Genomic DNA, 24,722 nt, shown 5'->3' with positions numbered 1-24,722 from the left:
ATAAATGGGAATAAAAAAAAAATTGAGAGTTAAAATCAACCGCAAAGTTGTGATTGGCGCTGCCCCGCTGAGCCAGCCAGCCCTGAGTGCATGACATCACAGCGGGAACCGGTTTTAAGGCCGAGGCCTTTTACAGCTACAGTGGGGCAAAAAAGTATTTAGTCAGTCACCAATTGTGCAAGTTCTCCCACTTAAAAAGATGAGAGAGGCCTGTAATTTTCATCATAGGTATACCTCAAGTATGAGAGACAAAATGAGAAAAAAAAATCCAGAAAATCACATTGTCTGATTTTTAAAGAATTTATTTGCAAATTATGGTGGAAAATAAGTATTTGGTCAATAACAAAAGTTCATCTCAATACTTTGTTATATACCCTTTGTTGGCAATGACAGAGGTCAAGCGTTTTCTGTAAGTCTTCACAAGGTTTTCACACACTGTTGCTGGTATTTTGGCCCATTCCTCCATGCAGATCTCCTCTAGAGCAGTGATGTTTTGGGGCTGTTGCTGGGCAACATGGACTTTCAACTCCCTCCAAAGATTTTCTATGGGGTTGAGATCTGGAGACTGGCTAGGCCACTCCAGGACCTTGAAATGCTTCTTACGAAGCCACTCCTTCGTTGCCCGGGCGGTGTGTTTGGGATCATTGTCATGCTGAAAGACCCAGCCACGTTTCATCTTCAACGCCCTTGCTGATGGAAGGAGGTTTTCACTCAAAATCTCACGATACATGGCCCCATTCATTCTTTCCTTTTCACGGATCAGTCGTCCTGGTCCCTTTGCAGAAAAACAGCCCCAAAGCATGATGTTTCCACCCCCATGCTTCACAGTAGGTATGGTGTTCTTTGGATGCAACTCAGCATTCTTTCTCCTCCAAACACGACAAGTTGAGGTTTTACCAAAAAGTTCTATTTTGGTTTCATCTGACCATATGACATTCTCCCAATCCTCTTCTGGATCATCCAAATGCTCTCTAGCAAACTTCAGCCGGGCCTGGACATGTACTGGCTTAAGCAGGGGGACACGTCTGGCACTGCAGGATTTGAGTCCCTGGCGGCGTAGTGTGTTACTGATGGTAGCCTTTGTTACTTTGGTCCCAGCTCTCTGCAGGTCATTCACTAGGTCCCCCCGTGTGGTTCTGGGATTTTTGCTCACCGTTCTTGTGATCATTTTGACCCCACGGGGTGAGATCTTGCGTGGAGCCCCAGATCGAGGGAGATTATCAGTGGTCTTGTATGTCTTCCATTTTCTAATAATTGCTCCCACAGTTGATTTCTTCACACCAAGCTGCTTACCTATTGCAGATTCAGTCTTCCCAGCCTGGTGCAGGTCTACAATTTTGTTTCTGGTGTATTTTGACAGCTCTTTGGTCTTGGCCATAGTGGAGTTTGGAGTGTGACTGTTTGAGGTTGTGGACAGGTGTCTTTTATACTGATAACGAGTTCAAACAGGTGCCATTAATACAGGTAACGAGTGGAGGACAGAGGAGCCGCTTAAAGAAGTTGTTACAGGTCTGTGAGAGCCAGAAATCTTGCTTGTTTGTAGGTGACCAAATACTTATTTTACCGAGGAATTTACCAATTAATTCATTAAAAATCCTACAATGTGATTTCCTGGATTCTTTCCCCCCATTCTGTCTCTCATAGTTGAAGTGTACCTATGATGAAAATTACAGGCCTCTCTCATCTTTTTAAGTGGGAGAACTTGCACAATTGGTGGCTGACTAAATACTTTTTTGCCCCACTGTATAGACCAAAGTCATATAAATAAAAAACTTACGGTGAAAGTAAGAAATCCCGTTACCGACTCGCTCAGCTAAGACTGATTTTGAATTCACTGATTGTGGGTTGACTCTCATTAAAACAGGATGGGTGCTATAACTTATGCAGCATACATGTACATGCATGCATTTTCACTGATAAAACGTAAAAGGCTCATTAAATAATCAGATGAACTGAGACGATCACATTCTGAAGCAAATTAAATAATCTTATACCGCTAACTTAAACACACAATACAAGTTACATGGATTAACCTTTTGAGTCTGGTTCCTCTCGAGGTTTCTTCATGTCGTCTGAGGGAGTTTTTCCTTGCCACCGTCGCCACAGGCTTGCTCATTGGGGATAGATTAGGGATAAAATTAGCTCATGTTTTAAGTCATTCAAATTCTGTAAAGCTGCTTTGCGAAAATGTTTATTGTTAAAAGCGCTATACAAATAAACTTGATTTGATTAATCTAAATGCAGGTAAACGACGTGCTGTTGTTGTTGTTGTTGTTTGTTTTTTTTTTTGTTTGTTTTTTTTTAAATCCAAATGAGAGTCGGAGCTTACCCGTCTGTGTTCTCGCTTCTTGAAGGCCGATTTGTTTTTAAAACAATCTGACTTTTTCAGTTTGTTCAGTTCTCCGTTCATTCCCTTCTGCCATGTAAGAGCGAGATGGCAGCGACATCCAGTTTAGAAATAAGACTGCTGCTCCACTCATTCACTTTTCTTCATACTGTGTATTCCACCATTACTGCTCGTTTCAGGCAATTACTAAAACCCGGGATGGAACGGGACGTCACCGGTTTTGGCAACAACCGCAGGGAGGTCGCTGCCCAAGCGATATGTCCCATCCCGTTCCGTCCCGGCTTTTAGCAACAACCCTCGGCTCACACTCGGGGAGGACTGGTGCAACTGAACTCACTTTCCTTTTAAATAAATAAATACTTTCCTTTTCTTGTAGCTTTCTTTAATTTTTGGTACTGCACCCTCTTTCAATACGGGCTTATAGCCAACGCTCCTCAACAGATCAGAGGTTTCGTACGAGTCTTGAGTAAAGTTTCCGTTTCGGGTTGAGAGTACGTCGTGCGCATTCTGGCTGCCGCTTCTCACCAGAGCTTTTTTTAAATTTTATTTTTTCTTTTTCAGTTTTCATTTTATTTATTTATATTTCTGTGTGTTTGTGTAGTTTGATGTTTGTTTGAGTGATTTGTCTGCCGGTTGTGGTGTGGCTCCGGACCCAGTTTTGGGCGTTGGTTTCCCTCCAGGCCTTGGTTCACCGCCGATGCCTGCGCTCCCAGCTGTGGACTGCAGTGAGCTCGTTGCTCATTTAACATTCGTGGTTGTCCAGCGCTCTGCGCTTTAACGCTTGGCGTGATGTTCCGAGTGATGTTGCTCGGTGGCGTCGTGGCGGTTGTGCGGGTGGTTTGGGACACACCAGCGCTCTGCGTGGCGGAGCTTCTTTGCTCGCTTTGTGGATCCACGGCATGGTGTTCGCGCGATGTTGCTGGCGGCGTCACGGCGGCTGTGCTGGAGATGTGGGACTCGTTTTCATGCGCCTTTTGGTGGGACTGTGGCTGCTACACCACTGGAATTACATCCTGGCCCCTACTTGGTGGACTTTTTACTTATATTTATTTATTTATTATTTTTTATTGTTATTATTTTTTTTCTTTGTCTATAATTGTAAAGCGTCCTTGGGTTTCTTGAAAGGCGCTATATAAGTTGAACTTATTATTTATTATTAAAATGTGCAGAGGAGAGACCACTTCGTAGGCGCCCAATGTGCCTGTGAACTTCTCGCAAAACGTGTCCAAATCTTTGCAGTTTGAACATTCTTGGGCCATGAATGCAACGTAAATCCACCTTCTGCCGTGTTGCTGTACCGGCCAGCAACACATCTACGTGGCATGGCGATAAATTAGCTCAAAATGGAGGATCGGAGTTGCAGTCAGCTCTGTGTTTTAGTATAGCGGAAATGGCGATGAGACCGATAGACTTCCTGCTGTGACGTTACAGACGTCAAGGTCATTCACTCAGACCGCTACCTATATGAATCACTTTAATCGTAAAAATTACTGTATTAGATTTATTGTTAACGCTTAAAACTATTCCTGTGCCGTTCTTGAGGCCTCAAGGCATTTATAAACGAAAGTGAGGCTATGGCTCTGCGTAAATGCTTTAAGTAGAATTTGTTGAAGGAGTGGCTGGTTAACCATGCCAAGGTACTTCTAGTGTTAACTAAGGCCAAAGGTCATACAGTCAATAAATTATGAAATTGAGTGTTAAGTGCCTTGGTTTGTTCCATCACTTTGGCTTACTAGTTACTATATATTATCAGTACAGTGAGCTAGATTAGACATCAAAATGAGCAATGTTCTGAGAAACACTGCAAAGACCTACTGACAATCTATTACATTTGGATTATAATGGGGGCTAAGTGGGGCTGAAGTCCTAGGACCTGATCTCGGAGGGGGTCCCTGGTTAGTCACCATTCGTGTCTGTTGCATGACTGACCAGTACAAAGGAAACTAATGATGGCGCAAGTATGAGGGAATGCAAAGACAACCATGAGAGCAAAAGGAGTCAGGATTACTGATCTCTCAGCAGTAGCACGTGGAGCTCAACAAGGAGAGACGGAGGGGGTGGTGGTGTATTTGTGGGGAGTTAAAACACAGATCATTAGTTATGCTCTTGTCCTTTTAATGGTTTATGATGTGCAGAGTGCAAGCAGGGACTCTGGCAAGGATAGCTATGAGAGCATAACTAAGAGGCAGAGCCAGAAGGGAATGCTGACGTGATGGCACCCTGAGACATAAAACGGCTCACCATCGCGCCAATTATCAGTCAAGCCCATATTTTCATAGCACCATCTGCACATCCGGAAGTTCAGAGACCATAGCCTGCTGTAAGCTACATCGCCACACCACACTGGGATGGAGCAAGACTATATTACTGCATCAGACGCGGCCTTCACCAATTTAAACACTTCTACAGTCTCATTTCTTAATAACCTCTGACTCAACTCAAACTTTATTTATAAAGCACTTTAAAACAACCAAAGCTGACCAAAGTGCTGCACAGATCGGTAGAACAGTAATGAACTTGAAACAAAATAAAAATAAGGTACAACCCCGATTCCAAAAAAGTTGGGACCAAGTACAAATTGTAAATAAAAACGGAATGCAATAATTTACAAATCTCAAAAACTGATATTGTATTCACAATAGAACATAGACAACATATCAAATGTCGAAAGTGAGACATTTTGAAATTTCATGCCAAATATTGGCTCATTTGAAATTTCATGACAGCAACACATCTCAAAAAAGTTGGGACAGGGGCAATAAGAGGCTGGAAAAGTTAAAGGTACAAAAAAGGAACAGCTGGAGGAGCAAATTGCAACTCATTAGGTCAATTGGCAATAGGCCATTAACATGACTGGGTATAAAAAGAGCATCTTGGAGTGGCAGCGGCTCTCAGAAGTAAAGATGGGAAGAGGATCACCAATCCCCCTAATTCTGCGCCGACAAATAGTGGAGCAATATCAGAAAGGAGTTCGACAGTCCAGAAGCGCAGACGTCTTCTCTGGGCCAAGGCTCATTTAAAATGGACTGTGGCAAAGTGGAAAACTGTTCTGTGGTCAGACGAATCAAAATTTGAAGTTCTTTATGGAAATCAGGGACGCCGTGTCATTCGGACTAAAGAGGAGAAGGACGACCCGAGTTGTTATCAGCGCTCAGTTCAGAAGCCTGCATCTCTGATGGTATGGGGTTGCATTAGTGCGTGTGGCATGGGCAGCTTACACATCTGGAAAGACACCATCAATGCTGAAAGGTATATCCAGGTTCTAGAGCAACATATGCTCCCATCCAGACGACGTCTCTTTCAGGGAAGACCTTGCATTTTCCAACATGACAATGCCAAACCACATACTGCATCAATTACAGCATCATGGCTGCGTAGAAGAAGGGTCCGGGTACTGAACTGGCCAGCCTGCAGTCCAGATCTTTCACCCATAGAAAACATTTGGCGCATCATAAAACGGAAGATACGACAAAAAAGACCCAAGACAGTTGAGCAACTAGAATCCTACATTAGACAAGAATGGGTTAACATTCCTATCCCTAAACTTGAGCAACTTGTCTCCTCAGTCCCCAGACGTTTACAGACTGTTGTAAAGAGAAAAGGGGATGTCTCACAGTGGGAAACATGGCCTTGTCCCAACTTTTTTGAGATGTGTTGTTGTCATGAAATTTAAAATCACCTAATTTTTCTCTTTAAATGATACATTTTCTCAGTTTAAACATTTGATATGTCATCTATGTTCTATTCTGAATAAAATATGGAATTTTGAAACTTCCACATCGTTGCATTCTGTTTTTATTTACAATTTGTACTTTGTCCCAACTTTTTTGGAATCGGGGTTGTAGACATAAAGTAAAAGTAATAAAATACCAAACTTAAAAAGGCCATAAAATATATACATATTACAAAATGTAATACAATAAAATACAAATATGAAATTAAATCCGCTAGCGGCCTTGACGGGCCCTCGCACGTATGATTCCGCAACCCAGGACAACCCGCCACCCAACAAAACAGTCACATTTCATACAGTGCCTTGCAAAAGTATTCCTACCCCTTGAACTTTTTCACATTTTTCCACCTTACAACCACGAACTTAAAAATTTTTCATTGAGATTTTATGTGATAGACCAACACAGAGTAGCACATAATTGTGAAGTGAAACGAAAATGATAAATGGTCTTCAAAATTTTAAACAAATAAAAATCTGAAAAATGTGGTGTGCATTAGTATTCAGCCCCCCTGCGTCAATACTTTGTAGAGCCACCTTTTGCTGCAATTACAGCTGCAAGTCTTTTGTGGTATGTCTCTACCAGCTTTGCACATCTAGACTGAAATTTTTGCCCATTCTGCTTTGCAAAATAGCTCAAGCTCAGCCAGATTGGATGGAGAGCGTCTGTGAACAGCAATTTTCAAGTCTTGCCACAGATGCTCAATGGGATTTAGGTCTGGACTTTGACTGGGCCATTCTAACACATGAATATTCTTTGATCTAAACCATTCCATTGTAGCTCTGGCTGTATGTTTAGGGTCATTGTCTTGCTGGAAGGTGAATCTCCTTCCCAGTCTCAAGTCTTTTGCAGCCTCCAACAGGTTTTCTTCCAGGATTGCCCTGTATTTAGCTCCATCCATCTTCCCATCAACTCTGACCAGCTTCCCTGTCCCTGCTGAAGAAAAGCATCCCCATAGCATGATGCTACCACCACCATGTTTCACAGTGGGGATGGTGTGTGCAGGGTGATGAGCAGTGTTAGTTTTCCGCCACACATAGCGCTTTGCATTTAGGCCAAAAAGTTCAACTCTGGTCTCATCTAACCAAAGCACCTTCTTCCACATGTTTGCTGTGTCCCCTACATGGCTTCTGGCAAACTGCAAACGGGACTTCTTGTGCCTGTCTTTCAACAATGGCTTTCTTCTTGCCACTCTTCCAAAAAGGCCAGATTTGTGGGGTGTACGGCTTATAGTTGTCCTGTGCACAGATTCTCCCACCTGAGCTGTGGATTTCTGCAGCTCCTCCAGAGTGATCATGGGCCTCTTGGCTGCTTCTCTGACCAGTGCTCTCCTTGCTCGCTCTGTCAGTTTAGGTGGACGGCCATGTCTTGGTAGGTTTGCAGTTGTGCCATACTTTTTCCATTTTTGAATGATGGATTGAACAGTGCTTCTTGATGTTCAGAGCTTGGGATATTTTTTTATAACCTAACCCTGCTTTAAACTTCTCCAGAACTTTATCCCTGACCTGTCTGGTGAGTTCTTTGGTCTTCATGATGCTGTTTGTTCTTCAGTGTTCTCTAACAAACCACTGAGGCCTTCACAGAACAAGTGTATTTATGCTGAGAGTAAATTACACACAGTAGGACTCTATTAACTAATTAGACGACTTCTGAAGGCAATTGATTGCACTGGATTGTATTTAGAGGTATCAGAGTACAGGGGGCTGAATACTAATGCACACCACATTTTTCAGATTTTTATTTGTTTAAAATTTTGAAGACCATTTTATCATTTTCATTTCACTTCACAATTATGTGCTACTCTGTGTTGGTCCATCACATAAAATCTCAATACAAAACTTTTAAGTTTGTGGTTGTAAGGTGGAAAAATGTGAAAAAGTTCAAGGGGTATGAATACTTTTGCAAGGCACTGTATATTCATCAAATGTTCAAAGGTGATGTGCATGTTGCAAATGCCATGACTGCTTGATGGATGAGAGAGACAGACAAAGACGTGTGTGTGTGTGTGTGTGTGTGTGTGTGTGTGTGTGTGTGTGTGTGTGTGTTGTGAAAATATACATTAATACAGTTAGGTCTATATATATATTTGGACACTGACACAATTTTTTTTTTTTTAACCTGTTTACTGAAACATATTCAAGTTATAGTTATATAATCGACATAAAGTCCAGACTTTCAGCTTTCATTTGAGGTATCCACATTAAAATTGGATGAAGGGTTTAGGAGTTTCAGTTCCTTAACATGTGCCACCCTGTTTTTAAAGGGACCAAAAGTAATTGGACAATTGACTCAAAGGCTATTTCATGGGCAGGTGTGGGCAATTCCTTCGTTATGTCATTCTCAATTAAGCAGATAAAAGGCCTGGAGTTGATTTGAGGTGTGGTGCTTGCATTTGGAAGATTTTGCTGTGAAGAAAACATGCGGTCAAAGGAGCTCTCCATGCAGGTGAAACAAGCCATCCTTAAGCTGCAAAAACAGAAAAAACCCATCCGAGAAATTGCTACAATATTAGGAGTGGCAAAATCTACAGTTTGGTACATCCTGAGAAAGAAAGAAAGCACTGGTGAACTCATCAATGCAAAAAGACCTGGGCACTCACAGAAGACAACAGTGGTGGATGATGGCAGAATAATTTCCATGGTGAAGAGAAACCCCTTCACAACAGCCAACCAAGTGAACAACACTCTCCAGGAGGTAGGCGTATCAATATCCAAATCTACCATAAAGAGAAGACTGCATGAAAGTAAATACAGAGGGTTCACTGCACGGTGCAAGCCACTCATAAGCCTCAAGAATAAAAAGGCTAGATTGGACTTTGCTAAAAAACATCTAAAAAAGCCAGCACAGTTCTGGAAGAACATTCTTTGGACAGATGAAACCAAGATCAACCTCTACCAGAATGATGGAAAGAAAAAAGTATGGCGAAGGCGTGGTACAGCTCATGATCCAAAGCATACCACATCTGTAAAACACGGCGGAGGCAGTGTGATGGCTTGGGCATGCATGGCTGCCAGTGGCACTGGGTCACTAGTGTTTATTGATGATGTGACACAGGACAGAAGCAGCCGGATGAATTCTGAGGTATTCAGAGACATACTGTGTGCTCAAATCCAGCCAAACTGATTGGTCGGCGTTTCATAATACAGATGGACAATGACCCAAAACATAAAGCCAAAGCAACCCAGGAGTTTATTAAAGCAAAGAAGTGGAATATTCTTGAATGGCCAAGTCAGTCACCTGATCTCAACCCAATTGAGCAGCATTTCACTTGTTAAAGACTAAACTTCAGACAGAAAGGCCCACAAACAAACAGCAACTGAAAACCGCTGCAGTAAAGGCCTGGCAGAGCATTAAAAAGGAGGAAACACAGCGTCTGGTGATGTCCATGAGTTCAAGACTTCAGGCAGTCATTGCCAACAAAGGGTTTTCAACCAAGTATTAGAAATGAACATTTTATTTACAATTATTTAATTTGTCCAATTACTTTTGAGCCCCTGAAATGAAGGGATTGTGTTTTAAAAAAATGCGTTAGTTCCTCACATTTTTATGGAATCATTTTGTTCAACCCACTGAATTAAAGCTGAAAGTCTGAACAATTCATTGTGGTAATGTACAGAACCAAAATTAGAAAAATGTTGCCTCTGTCCAAATATTTATGGACCTAACTGTACATGTACAAAACTATACGTGTCTCCTCTTTATCTCTATCTCATGCTGTAATCTGAAGTCATCTTAGCTTTGTGTGTGTGTGTGTGTGTGTGTGTGTGTGTGTGTGTGTGTGTATACATGCAGAGTTTTCATATGTCTGCAACAAAATGCACAATGATGGCAGGTCACTATTATTGTGTGTGTCTGTCTGTCAGTCAGAGGGAGAGAGAGAAGGTGTGTGTATGTGAGAGAGTGTGCTCATAGACGTTGCATGTGCATGTGAGTGCGTACTTGAGTGCATGTGTGTATGGATAAATATGCATATGACTGAGTGTGCACAGAATTGTATACGTTATATCATCAGACTCCCGATATCCAATATTTTGTAAAGTTACAATATGTGATTGTAATGCAGTTTAATGAGGTGTAGTGTTTTGTTTTCACCACAGTGGGTTACAAGTCACAAGCCTGAAACTCATGATGTGACACCACATTTTGTTTAGGACATGCCCAGGCGTGTTGTTTGTGAAGAGATGAAGAGTTCAGAGTTCTCCCCACCGCAACTAGAGAAAGTGTAAGATCGTAACTGTTAATAAAGATGCCATAACAGCTAAAGAGAATCAGAATCATATTACAAGATATCAAATTCAACATTCAGCAATATCTTGGCATATTATGTTATTTCAACATATTACAACATATCAAAAATCCCTTCGCAATTCAACTTCAGCAATATCTTGGCATCATGTTTGACATGAATCTGATGAACCATCTAGGAGGAGTATGTTAAAAATGACCATGTGTAATTTCACTCCAAATGACCTTATGACATCACTCCAAAGTTCTACCCATTCATTTCAATGGGAAATGGAAAAAGATGGGGGGGAGAGAGAGAGAGAAATTGTGTGAGAAAGAGTGTGCTCATAGATGTTGCGTGTGCATACTTGAATGTGTATGCATAAATGTGTGTGTGTGTGCACAGAATTGTATATGTTACCCATTCTCATGAGTATTCATGTGTGTGTACATGATTTGTGTGTGTGTGTGTGCGCATACGAGTGTGAGTGTGTTGGTGGCGCTATGTCAGGCATGTCATAGATCAATCCATCAAAGCATTGGAACTCTTTGGCACATTTCCTGCTTGGCCACATGGTGATACTGTGCTAGGCATGTGAATTAGATGTGTCAATATCAGTAGCTTTCGGTCCACTAAACAAAAATAATTAGGTGTCGGGGAATATTCTTTTTATGACCTACACTTGATTGACTTTATGATTCTGCAAAGCATTTTAGGGTCCGTCATTTATATCAAAAATCCCAAAGGGATATCAAAAATCCCATCGCAATTTCTTGGCATCAGCAATATCTCGGCAGCATGTTTGCCAAGTTTGACATGAATCTGATGAACCGTCTAGGAGGAGTACGTTATAAATGACCATGTGTCCAAACGCATATGAGCCCAATTACCTCACTTCCTGTTGGGCGTGACATCATCGAAAGGGTAGAACTTTGGGTAGAACTCAAGTTCTACCCATTCATTTCAATGGGAAATGGAAAAAGGGGCGCTATGAAGTCCCTGGGTCATGCCCGGGGCCAAACGTCTGTGGCTGAGAAGCGGTTACAATGACTGTGTGTATCAAATTTCATGAGTTTTCGTGCATGGGAAATGCCTCAAAAAAAGCCTAGCGCAACAGAAAAATAATAATAATAATAATAATAATTATAATAATAATCCTTAGAAAAACAATAGGGTCTTTGCACCGAACGGTGCTCGAGCCCTAATAAATATACAAATACAAAGTGCCAACTCAATTAAAAGCCATAGAGAAAAGATGCATTTTTAAAGAAGATTTAAAAACATCTATGGAGTCAGCCGATCTAATGTGCCATGGCAGACTGTTCCAAAGCCTAGGAGCAGCCACCCCAAAGGCTCGATCACCTTTTGGTCTTTAGCTGAGATTTGGGTACAGGCAGAAGCAGCTGATTTGCTGATCTTAATGTTCTTCCAGGGGCATGAATGTGTAACAGCTCAGTCAAGTACTGGGGGTCCAGCCCATTAAGAGCTTTGAAAACGAACAGTAAAATCTTAAAATCAATCCTAAATGAGACCGGGAGCCAGTGGAGTGAGGCTAAGACTGGGGGAAATGTGATCACACTTGCATGTCCCAGTAAGAAGGTGGGCTGCTGCATTCTGCAGACGATGTAACAAAGTGTGATCCAGGCCAACATAAAGTGAGTTACAGTAATTCAGCTGTGTGTTTAATAAAAGCATGAATTACAGTCTCCAGGTCTCTCCGGGAAAGATAGCCCTTAACTTTAGATAAAATCCTTAGGTGGAAGAAGCTGGTTTGTACAACCGAGCTAATCTGCTGATTTAAACTCAAGTCTGGCGTCAAAGATCACCCAGAAAGGTGTGGTGCTTTTTTTTTTTTTTTTTTTTAATTAAACCGATGACTGAATGTTTGGCGTTAGTGGACCAAGAACATCTGCCATACTATCCAATGGCTCACACCCAAACATTATGATCTCAGTCTTATTCTCATTTAAGTTTAAAAAGTTTCTGACGAATGTATCATGAGCTCCGATGTAGCAAGAACTACCTTGGCAAACCTATGCTTGCCTTGGACCCGAAGATTATCTGCTATGTCCAGCACCCTGGCTCCCGGTATACATCTGACTTAGGGGCTCCAGCAGCTTTAAAGTCTAGTTAACCCTCTGGGGTCTGAGGGTATTTTCTGGCACGCTAATGATTTTGGTATGCTCCAATTTGTCAATTTCAACAAATCTAAGCAGCATTGATTTTATTTGTTTATTTATATTCAGCACAAGTTCAGCTACAATAATATTGATGTAGTATGTATGTCATGGTTGTACTTTTAAAAAAAATAAATAAAAAAATAACATAAATGAAGCTGTTGTAGAAAGCAGTTTTGGAACTGTGTTGGAATGTATGTGGGGGGGAGAACATGACCTTACCCATTGTGTCGAACCGTTTGTCAATTAAGGTGATTCTGTTCAGTCTTAGGAATGTATCGAGCACAAAAACTTAAATCTGCGCCATTGATTTGGACAATTAACTGGCCATCAAAAAAATTTGTCCTATTGTTTTAGGATAAAGGGTTGGCAGTGGGAGGGGTATTCAATGAGAAGAGGAGGAAAATTTCCATTCATTCAATGAGAAGAGTGAAAACCCCTCCCACTGCCAACGTTTAATCCCATCAGGTCAAGTCTCAGTGGGTAAGGTCATGCTGTTTCACACATTCCAACACAGTTCTAAAACTGATTTTTACATCTTCATTTATCTGGTATTTGACTATTCAGTGTGTCTTGAAATTAACTCTGGTACTATTTTACTCAGTTCAGATCCACAACCAACTCTTAACACAATTGCTCTCTAATTTTGCTCCCACTCCAAATTTTACTCCCTAAACTCAAAATGGAGCAAAATTAACTATTTTTGAGGAAAATACTTTTTTAACTCCGGAAAAAAATTGCTCAGTAATTTTTTCTGTGTATGCACTACAGAGCACACACATCTGCTCATAAGAAATGGAAGAAATATTTACAGTTACTCGAGCTGATATTTGGCTGGATCAAGTCGAAGTTTAAAAAAGAAGGCACTATTCATCATCTGTGTCGCAGTTTTCAAGATTGAACTGAATTGCTGTCCTGAATCATGAATTGATTTGCTGTCCTAAAACATAAAATGAATCATGAATTGAATCGCTGTCCTGAATCATTCAAAGTGCATAAAATCTGCATGCCATCTCGCAACAAGTTTTACCTCCAAATAGCCCAAACTCTGACAGATTTTGTCCTGTTTACGGTGGGCGTTCCCACTGCGAGAGAGAAGCCAATCGAAACTGAAAGAGTGAAAGTGATCATCATGCCGTCACCATGTGCATAGTCCTTTTTTTTTTTTTTTAAATTTTATTTATTTATTTATTTATTTATTTTAATGAACGTGTAAGTGGGCGCTCCGACTCTGGTGTGACCGAGTAAGGTGACAAGTTTTATATTTCATCTAATTTAGGTAATTTAAAAACTATATTAATTGGCAGTGGGCACATAGGAAAGTATGAAGTTTGTCAATAGTTTATTATGCTTGTATGATAAACTCGTGAAGATATTTCTCTCAATACATGACCTACTCATTCTAAACCTGTCAAGCTTTGCTGGCAAAGCTCTCGGCCCCAAAGGGTTAATTTCACTTGCCCTAAGATAGTGTTCCGGTTTCTCAGCAGTTGCTTCACTGAGGAGAGCAAACCCGTTAGACACTTGATGCGGGGAGGAGTGTGGCTTTTTTTTTGGGGGGGGGATTATGCTATAGAGTTGTGACCCGTTTACCCCACTGTGGCTTTAATGTTGGAGTTGGGAGTTTGCTGACTCTGCCTAAGGCATCCAGACTTTCCCCTACTGAAACTACTCTGCTCTCATTAACCCTCTCTAGAGTCTGGATGTTCACCTCTAATGCTGCAGCCTTCTCTGTCAGAGATTACAAACACCATTGTCATAAATGGATACTATTAATGACTGAGGAAGAATTACTAAATATCCAGCATTTGACACACTGAGCAAGCTGAATGTCATGATGAATGTTAAACATCAAATGTTAGACGAAAAAACATTCTTGGAGAAAATGAATGCGTCACTTGGGAAAAGTAAAAGTACAAATAAAAGATGGAAAATGGAAAAATGGTATAGTTTAAACGCTGGTGCAGGCAAGAAACTTTATCATATGATTTGAAAACCTTGTTGGTGAACATTGTTTGAATAGACTGTTGGTAATGGGAGAACATGATCTCCTTTTATTTGATGTGCGGTTAAATATGAAATTGCAAGGACATTCATAAAAGGTCGGTCATCACAGCACAGCTACTGTGCAAAATTGTTATACATACAGCTGTTGATTTTCTGTTGTACTTCTTTTCTTAAACCTCATATTCTAGGCCTACTGTAGTTTCAGAGTCCAGGTTATTGGTTTTAAACAGTATGCCCTTCAAGGGCTCATAAAAATGCTGTACTTGTACTACTTTTAAAGCACTTTTTTTATAGCAAGGTTTATGATGCTGTAAATGTAAACTTTGTAAATAGTGTTTCTCTAAATTCCACTTTGTGTTTAGTCCACCTGTTTTCAGATTTGTGTGTTCCAAAATGTGGAAATGTAAGTAGTATCATTTTAAAAACTTCTTGTGAGAGACTGCAGTGTCCTGAAATGCATAAAATAAAGCAAGCATCCAGACTTGGTTGGTGTCCTGCAGCCTATATTTTTATTATATATCAACTTGTGCATGTGTCTGATTATTTTCCCATTTTGAATAACATGGTGTACCTAGGGAGAAATGGTGGATGGAAAGGACAGACAAATATAGAGAAGAAGAGTTGGAAGGATGATTAGGGAGGGAGATCAATGGAATGATGGATGGAAAGAAAATGTAATTCTGTCTGTCTCTCTGTAGGTTCTATAAGCCCTCTGTGGTAGTGATGTGCTTCCTCATCCCAGCAGTGTTGCCATGGTTCCTGTGGGCAGAATCTCTGTGGGTGGGCTTTTTTGTACCTACCCTCCTCAGGTACATGCTGGTGCTAAACGCCACCTGGTTAGTGAACAGCGCCGCCCACATGTGGGGGAACCGACCATATGATGTTCACATCAACCCACGAGAGAACAACTTCGTCGCCTTCAGCGCCATTGGTGTGATTTTTACTTTCCTATACACTGTTCATATACACTCGATCAGCCTCTCTGTGCTGTAGATCTGCTGCCTGTACATGTGCTGTATTTAATTCAGTTTGTGTATAGTGCTTTTTAGCAATTGAGATCGTTAGAAAGCACCTTTACAGAAATATATAATTCTGGATATAAATTTTACATATCTGAACTGATATCCCAACTTTTCCTGATTGGGGGTTGGTATGTCAAAGTTTAAATTAAAACTGAAAACAATGATTGATTTGTAAATAATCTTTGACCTGTATTGCATTCAAAACAATACAACAGCACATTTCATATTTTACTTTATGAAGGGGTTCCTCCCCCTCCCCCAGAATGAACACCATTTCAGAAAAGTTGGGACAGTAAAGCATTTCCCACTTTGTTTCCATTCCTTCTCCCAACAGTTAAAAAATGTTTATGGACTGAAGGCTCTGAGTGATGAAGTGTTTCAGGTGTTGTTTTTTTCTCCTGTTCTTGCTGTAAACCGGTCTTAAGGTGTGGAACAGTTCGGGGTTGTCACTGTCATTTATCATTTCTAAATTCTCCACACATTCTCTATTGGGGACAGAGGGGACACGCCCTCTTCTTCCACAGCCACGCCTTTGTAACATGAGCAGAATGTGGTTTTGCATTGTCTTGTTGAAATCTCCCTGGAAAAGACGTTGTCTTGAAGGCAGCAGATGTTGCTCCAAAATCTCAGTGTACTTTTCTGCATTTAATGCTCCATCACAGAAGTGTAAGTTAGCTTTGCAAAGGGCACTGACCCAACCCCATACCATGTCACTCCCTGGTTTTGGACTTGTTCCTGTTAACAGTCTGGATGGTCCTTTTCCTCTTTGGTCCTGAGCACATGGTGTCCATTTCTTCCAAAAAAGTCCTGGAATACTGATTCGTCTGACCACCATACACATTTCCACTGTGCGATTGTCCACCTCAGACGCCTCCAAGCTCAGAGAAGTCAATGGCGCTTCTGGCCACAGTTAACATAAGGCTTCTTTTTTCCAAAGTAAATTTTAACTGGCATTTGTGGATGTAGCTCTGTTGTCGAGCTCAACAAAGGTTTGCCAAAGTAATCCGGAGCCCATGTGGTTCTATCAGCTGTAGATGAATGATGATTCTTGATTCAGTGCAGTCTGAGGGATCAGAGATCACGGGTGTTCAGATTAGGCTTGAGCCCTTGCCCTTTATGCACCAAAATTCCTTTGGATTGGTTAATGATCCTATGCACTGTAGAGGGTGAAACGTCAAAATTCCTGCATATCTTTCTTTGAGGAACATTGTTTTTAAACATTTCAATAACTTTCTCATACGTTTGTTGACAAACTGGAGATCCTCAGCCCATCTTTGCTCCACAAAAATTCAGCCTTTCCTGGACGCCGGTACCAAATCATGATTACAATCACCTGTTTCAAATCGCATCATTTTACCTCGTTACTAGCCCTAAATGGCCCCTGTCCCAACTTTTTTGGAATGTGTTGCAGGACTGAAATGCAGGAATGGATGTATTTTAACAAATGAAATGAAGTTGACCAACAGAATATGAAATATCTTGGGTTCATTCTGTCTAATGAAATACAAGTCAAAGTATATTTAGAATTCGCTGGTTCCACGTTTGTATTTGCATTTTCCACATGGTCCCAAATTTTTCTGATTTTGGGGTTGTATAAATTTTATCCCTAATGAGTAAACCTGAGGCAACTGTGGTAAGGGATCAACTCAAACATGAGAAAGAAACCTTGAGAGGAACCAGACTCAAAAGGGAACCCATCTTCATCTGGGTGATGAATTGGTGTGATTTTATAAGCAACTGGCTTCTATAACTTTGTGCTCTGTGGTCAAAGTGCAATTGTGTAACCCGGAAATTCATTATAGTTTCAACATGTCTGATTTGACGAGACTATCAACTGTTCACTGGTGAAGACCTGAATGTAAGACTGTTCATAATTGCAGTCCAAAGCTGCTATCATCTTTAGGCTGTCCCTATGGGGCCCATCTTCAGCAGGAGTGAAATGATGAGAACTCCAGCCAGAAGTCAGGCATTAGGATGAATTGGGCAGGCCTGGTGAGCAGGAGGAGTCACTGGTATCTTGGGAATAGCATGTGTAGCTCCACAGAGAGAGTGAGGGGTGGGGGGAGATGGAGAAACAAACACATTCTTTAATATTGTCACCTAATGGTGAAGAACAGTGAACATTGTGTGCTAAGTTCAAGCAGAGACTCTAGCAAGACTGACAACACAACTAAAAGAAAGAGCCAGAAGGTAATACAGACATGAGGGAACTCTAGGACATGAAGCAGCAGCCACTCCACCATCAACAAACCAGAGTGAACATGGGGGTGGAGGACAGCATCCAGTTATCCTAGTTTACAACAACACTTTTTTTTTCCCTTCAACTCTCCAGATCTGCTGCTTTACCTAATAAGAAAAGGCTACTTTCACAAGACTTGACTAAACGGATGTGTTTTCAGCCGAGACTTGAACACGGAGACTGTGTCTGAGTCCCAAACACTACTTGGAAGGTTGTTCCATAACTGTGGGGTTTTGTAAGAAAGGGCTCCGCCCCCTGATGTAACCTTTCATTATTTGAGATACCAACAAATAGCCTGCACCTTTTGATCCAAGTAGGTGTGGCAGGTCATGAAAGACCAGAAGTTCATTCAGGGACCGTGGCATGAGACCATTTGGTGCTTTATAGATCACTAGTAGTATTTTATAATTCAAAACAAAACTATAATTTACTGCTCATACGACTTTTATATCACTATTCATATACACTGTGCATTCTATTTCTATATGCTCTACACCCACCTCTCAATGCTGTATATCTACTGCTCATACACACTCGGTCTATACCAACAGCTCATACACTTGTTCATATATGCTCTATCTACTTCATATCATATCCCATGACACTGATGTGGGACTTTCAAAGATTGTGCGTTCAGGCCTAAGGTTATTTTTTTAAACCTGTAGATTAGTAATGACTGTGTGGACTGTTTCTCTTTTTTAATTTTTTCATTCATATAAATGATCAATTATTCATTTTTCAGGCGAAGGATTCCATAACTACCACCACACCTTTCCATATGACTATTCCACCAGTGAGTTTCGCTACAAGCTGAACCTTACTACCTGCTTCATTGACCTCATGTGTGTTCTGGGTCTGGCTAAAGACCGCCGCCGTGTCCCCACAGAGCTCGTCATGGCTCGTGCCAAGCGCACCGGGGACGGGAGCCACAGGAGTGGATAATTCGGTAAATAATTTTAATTAACATTATTGTAAATGTTTTAGCGGGTAATGTGGTAAATATGTAAAATTAAAAAAATATATATCGGCTCCACCCCTGTTATAACCCATACTTAAGATTAAACTCTGCCCCTATTGTAAACCTCGGTCATTCTTGCTGTGTTCAACTTGCCTTTTTAAGTTGTAATTTGCAGGTCGGAATGAGATCTTTTCCCATCTTGGCACACATCACACACCATGTGAAGATGATTCCTTTTGAAACGCAGAACTATATAGTCAGTGTTGTAGATTAAACAACTGAATGTCAAGTCAATTTATTTGTATAATGCTTGAACAAATGGCCATTGTCGTAAAGGAGCTTGACAAAATATATAGATTTTAAACATGTATTAATAAATTTATCCCTAATGAGCAAGCCTGAGGCAACTGAAGCAAGGGAAAAATTCCGAGATGACGTGAGGAACCCTTGAGGGGACCCAGACTCTAAATGGAACCCATCCTCATCTGGGTGACAGCATGATTATAAATAACTCACTTCGATAACTGTGTCTGATAGTCAGAAAGTACAACCGTGTAACCAGGAAATTCATTATAGTTTTAACATGAATTCTATTTTGTTGAAGTTATAAATCATTCACTGACGGAGCCTTGGGCTGCACGGTGGTGTAGTGGTTAGCGCTGTCACCTCATAGCAAGAAGGTCCGGGTTCGAGCCCCAGGGCCGGCGAGGGCCTTTCTGTGTGGAGTTTGCATGTTCTCCCCGTGTCCGCGTGGGTTTCCTCCGGGTGCTCCGGTTTCCCCCACAGTCCAAAGACATGCAGGTTAGGTTAACTGGTGACTCTAAATTGAGCGTAGGTGTGAATGTGAGTGTGAATGGTTGTCTGTGTCTATGTGTCAGCCCTGTGATGACCTGGCGACTTGTCCAGGGTGAACCCCGCCTTTCGCCCATAGTCAGCTGGGATAGGGTCCAGCTCGCCTGCGACCCTGTAGGACAGGATAAAGCAGCTAGAGATAATGGATGGATGGATGGATGGATGGATGATGGAGACTTGAGTATAAAACTGTTCATGACAACTGCAGTCGTAAAGTTATCATTGCGATTGTCGTCCTGAACCATCAGAGCAAAACTGTTTGCATTAAGTGCATCTTTAGGCTGTCTATATGGGGTCATTCTGAGGAGTAAAATGATGAGATTCTCAGCCAGAAGTAGGGCATCAGGATGGATCAAGCAGGAGAGGTCAGCAGAGGTCACTGAGATCAGTGGTATCTCAGGAGGTGTGTGTGTGTGAGGGAGAGAAAGAGAGAAATTGTTAGGTATGCCTACGGTAGGCCTGTCATGATGATAAATTTTGTTGGACGATATATTGTCTCAGAAATTGTGATAAACGGTATTATTGTTGACATCTTTTTCAAGACAAGTTTATGCCACTAGTAAAATAATAATAATGATCATGCAAATACACCCTTTCAAAGAACAGTAAACTTTTTTTAATTAAGTCAACTTACAGTATTCAATTCAACAGTGGAATGTAAAAAATATATAAATAAATAACCTAAAGAAATAAAACAAACAAAAAACCACTCACGACAAAAACAATAAATAAAATACAATCTATGGCTCTTAAAAATTGTGCTTAAGTAAATATTAACTTGGCACAGGGTAATAAAGACACTTCTTCACAGGCACCATTCTGCCAATCCAGTTTCTCAAAGATTAGAACCCAGATAAACAAAGTGCAAAGTAACAACGTATTGCCAGCTGTCATTTGGATAAAAGTAACAATTAGAATGAGAACATGTAGGCAAGGGCGTGGGTTTGGTATTAACATTGGTGGGGACATAAACCCAATGCCAACCCCCAGTGGCGCCAACTTCCGGTCAACATTAGAGGGTCACAATATTTTGCTGTGTTGTGTTCCACCAAAAGAGTCTCCATCATCTCTCCAAAGGCCAGACTTTTAACATTTGAAGTTCAGAACTGTAGTAATTCATGAATAATAATAATAATAATAATAATAATAATGCAATTCATCTGATTAATTGCAAATCTTGCATGTGATGATTAACTCATTCTACCAATTTGCAAACGTGTTTTACAAGCGGATAACGCACTGACTGTCGGGAGGGTATATGTTCCTTGCCCTCAAATGGAAGTAAAACCCATCCGGAGCCTTAAACACTGCGTTCCATGAGGCTGCAGGGGGAGTCGCCTCTCTTCTGTGGGATCTGTAACTAGTTTTAGAATGCTAGTTTAAGCTGATATGTGATCGATCTAACGGTAAAACAGCACGAGGGCTCGCCAACTTTGACACGTTGAAAGGTTACAATTTTACCTGACAACAAAATGTATCTAAATTCTGATTGGTTGCTATATTATTGCCCTTTTGTTGTGTTCTTGAGCCTAGAGCAGAGCGGGGAGGGGAGGAGGGACAGGGTTCTACAGAGATGTTTTTAGCCACCGCTTTCAAATCAACCGCCTCGAAAACCAATCAGTTCAGCGGATGTGTGGACTCGGTATGTGACGTTTTCAAAAGAGAGGCAGAGTAACCAAACATTTCTGATCCAGAAGGCGGAGGCTGTTCTGCTTATTACGTGAAAATATTTGATTTGATTTAAAAGGTGTCTGGGCCACGAACAATGTCCACATCACCATCAGGTTGTTGATTACATGCGTCATGTTACACGAACTCGGTCAGGACTCTGTAGGTCTTAACTGAAGCGCTTCAAATTCAGGGTTAGCGGGCTGCTAAAGTTTGCAGGCACTTCACAAGCAAGACTCAGTGCAATATTAGCCAACATTAGTACAATTTGATATGATTTAATAATGTCTTTGTGACCTTAATGAACACCAGTTGTTTGTAATCAAGTCGGATTGTTATTTACGTGCCACACAAACTTAGAAAACAGTCATATTCGTCTGTTGTCATTTTTACACACTGAATACAAACTGTTGTTAACTGATTAATTTTATGAGCTAATCTAATGTTACATTCCTCAAGGACAGTTTGCTAGCTAGCAGCTGGTCACTGCACTGCAACCGCACTTGCTAATTGACATGGTAGCCGAACTTGCTTGCTGTTTTCGCGACCACGCCCCCAGAGCGAATATTCATGAGCAAATTTTGTGTGGTTTTGCCCAGTGGAAACCTGCAGTAACCATTTGTGTACCACGCACGGAGCACGATTTCCCCCCCATCAGAAATATTGGTAGGGACATATCAGCTGTCGTTTGATATTGGTAGGGACCCGTCCATACCTAAATTCTATGCCTATGGTCTGTACAACGGAGCAACGTGTTGTTGTCCTTTCCCCATTCAGTGAACACCCTGGCTGGATAACTGTTGCATGCTGGGAGGCCCCGCCTCTGACTGAGAGTTGCGTGAGACGACAAAACAATGCAGTGTTTTATTCAGTCACTGGGTTAAGCTAATACTCTGGCGACTTCCCTATGTAGATGTACAGCGTGTAAATACCAAAATCATGGTAAAAAAAATTAACGAGTTCATTTTCATTTACCGTACGATAAGTCGGTATATTGAATATCACGACAGGCCTAGCCTACGGTCACCTAATGGTTAAGAACAGTGTACATTTTGTGCTACGTGAAAGCAGGGACTCCAGCGAGATTAACTATGACCGCATAACTAAAAGGGAGAGCTTGACTAAATATATGTTTTCAGCTGAGACTGTGTCTCGGTCCCAAACACTACTTGGAAGGCTGTTCCATAACTGTGGGGCTTTGTAAGAAAAGGCTCCGCCCTTTGATGTAACCTTCACTATATGAGGTACCAGGGTTAGGTCTGCACCTTTTGATCCAAGTAGGTGTGGTGGGTCATAAAAGGCCAGAAGTTTGCTCAGATACTGTAGCACAAGGCCAATGCAGTGTGGATAAGACCGAGGTGATGGGGTTATATCTTCTAGTTCTAGTAAGGACCCTCACTGCTGCGTTCTGGACGAACTGGAGCTTGTTTATGCTCCTACTGGAACAGCCAGACAGTGAGGCATTACAATAATCTGGAAAGGCCATCCAGAGTTACTGTGGAATCAGAAAACCTACTTCTATCTGCATGTGATCTGAATACAAGGACTTCTGTCGGAGTTAAGCAGAAGGAAGTTAATAAGCGTCCAGTGTCTAATGTCCTTTACACATTCCTCAATTTTATTAAGCTGGGGTCTCTTATCTGGCTCGTCTTTTTTTTTTTTTTTTTTTTTTAATTTTGATGATTATGGCTTATAGCTCAAAAAGTCAGAAATCCAGTGTCTCAAATTGTTAGAATATTTACCCCCCCGGCTTTTACTGATTTGGAGTTTGGAAATTACAAGTTATGACCTTGAGTTGAATGCAGTGCAAGTGAACTTTGGTTATAGAATAGCTGTAGCTTTCATTCAGTCAAACTGAGGAGTGTGTATGACTGAGTGTTTGTGTGTGTCAGTTGCAGTGATGCATCTCTGGTCACCACCTCTGGATTAAATCAAGACCTGGGCATCTGCATGCTGTACAGAAGTGGAGAAAGGCTGAGATCACTTGAGGATCTTCAGATTCCTACATGCTGAATTACATCTCATACATTAAACATAGCGGAGTTGAATGTTTGTCGGGGTTTGCGCTTGCAGGGAATTTCTGCAGAATCAATAAAATTTGATAACACAAATACTGCAATACTGAAACTCCTTCCTCTCCACTGAAGACTGAGATATCTAACTTATTCTGTCCACATTCACTGGATACAAGCAATCACGCTCTCTGATTGGCTACTCTACTACTAGCCTGTCTGCTCATATACCATGAGCAGAGAAAAACAAAATGGCGGAGCATGTTGCTGAACCAACTGAGGATGAAATAAACTGTACTCGAAAACAAAACCCCCAAAATTGCCAAGTATTTAAAAGAAACCGAAATGGCTAAAAGAATATTGGGGTTTCTTTCGCCCAGTATCTCCTGTTCCACACTCCAGCCCAGTCAGTGGTGGTAATGCACCTTTAAGTTGGTTCACCAACTGCCAAAAAAACCTTAAAGAAGAAAACAACCCCCCAAAATATGAAATAAAAGTATATTTTTTAAACAATTTAAGAATTATAGCATTTTTCAAATTGCTCCTGTCATTTTGCCAGTTTGTTTACATTCTAAGCGGAAACGATTGTCAGACGTTTTTATTTATCGAATTTGCTCAAAAATAAAAATGCTGTGTTTCTCAAAATCCAGTGAATGTGTATAGAATAAAACTTCCACTCAATCTCATGGCTTATAGACAACTCTGTGCTATGTGCCTCGTCAGCTATCAGCTCATGTACAACTCAATTTCATGGAATAACTGTTAATTATCCCACAGTAGAATAATGATTCTGACTGGCTAGAAGGTGTTGATTTAAATTTTTATAACAGCAGCTCTGACAGTTATGCAGCTGCAAATCACAGGTTTGCGCTTCTAGTATGTTATTGTTTCTATAGTAACAGCTCATTCACAGAGACTTGTACACAAGGTGTAATACAAATGGATTTTCAAAATCTATTTTAAAAAGTTTTCAGTAGCATGTTTAATGTTTTATGGATGGAGTCCCCAGTGTTAGATTTCTAAGAGTCTGAAGTAAAGCTCTAAGTTGTGACACATTCGGGACAGAGGAGTTTACGCTGCTTTAGAGTTTCTCAGAAATGTAAGCTGTAGGGGTGCCACTTCTGAAGAGAGAGACTGGTGAGGGAACAACTGTTTATAGCTGCTATAATATGACAAAAGGGACTAAATTATTTCACTGACTTTCCACAGCATTAAATGTCACTACTGTATAAACAGATGACTTGTGTACAGCACCTATTATTAGAGTGCTGTGATTGAAGTTAAATTTAATTTAAAAAAATCTTTGGCAAATTGTTGTGGTATAAGAGAAATAAAACACGGGGATGTGTTGTTCTAGGAAAACGATCAGCTGTGGGGTGATACCAGTAACTGAGACTCATGCCACCCTGTCACTCGGTATTTTACTGTAACAGCAATACACACACTTGTATAACAGACAGGGGTTATACCATGAAGTGAGCTTT

At 41.0% G+C, this 24,722-nt stretch overlaps 1 protein-coding gene across 4 annotated transcripts in view; it reads left to right on the top strand.

Moving 5' to 3' along the window:
• LOC132897859 (acyl-CoA desaturase 1-like) overlaps window positions 1-23,337 on the top strand; it is an 86,417-nt gene extending 63,080 nt beyond the window's left edge. For 3 of the 4 annotated variants that reach the window (XM_060939101.1, XM_060939100.1, XM_060939099.1), the window contains exons 5-7: window positions 15,186-15,418; window positions 18,491-18,694; window positions 23,119-23,337. In XM_060939101.1, the coding sequence (XP_060795084.1) occupies window positions 15,186-15,418; window positions 18,491-18,690 (433 nt within the window). In that variant the 3' untranslated portion in view covers window positions 18,691-18,694; window positions 23,119-23,337. The remainder of the gene's footprint in view (window positions 1-15,185; window positions 15,419-18,490; window positions 18,695-23,118) is intronic. The other variant, XM_060939102.1, reaches the window with a different exon arrangement.
• Window positions 23,338-24,722: the final 1,385 nt, after the last annotated feature.

The sequence above is a fragment of the Neoarius graeffei genome, chromosome 14 (genome assembly GCF_027579695.1).
Source record: "Neoarius graeffei isolate fNeoGra1 chromosome 14, fNeoGra1.pri, whole genome shotgun sequence".
Classification (NCBI taxonomy): Eukaryota; Metazoa; Chordata; class Actinopteri; order Siluriformes; family Ariidae; genus Neoarius; species Neoarius graeffei.
The sequence above is the reverse complement of the archived record's forward strand: the minus strand, read 5'-3'. Positions and strand labels throughout refer to the sequence as shown.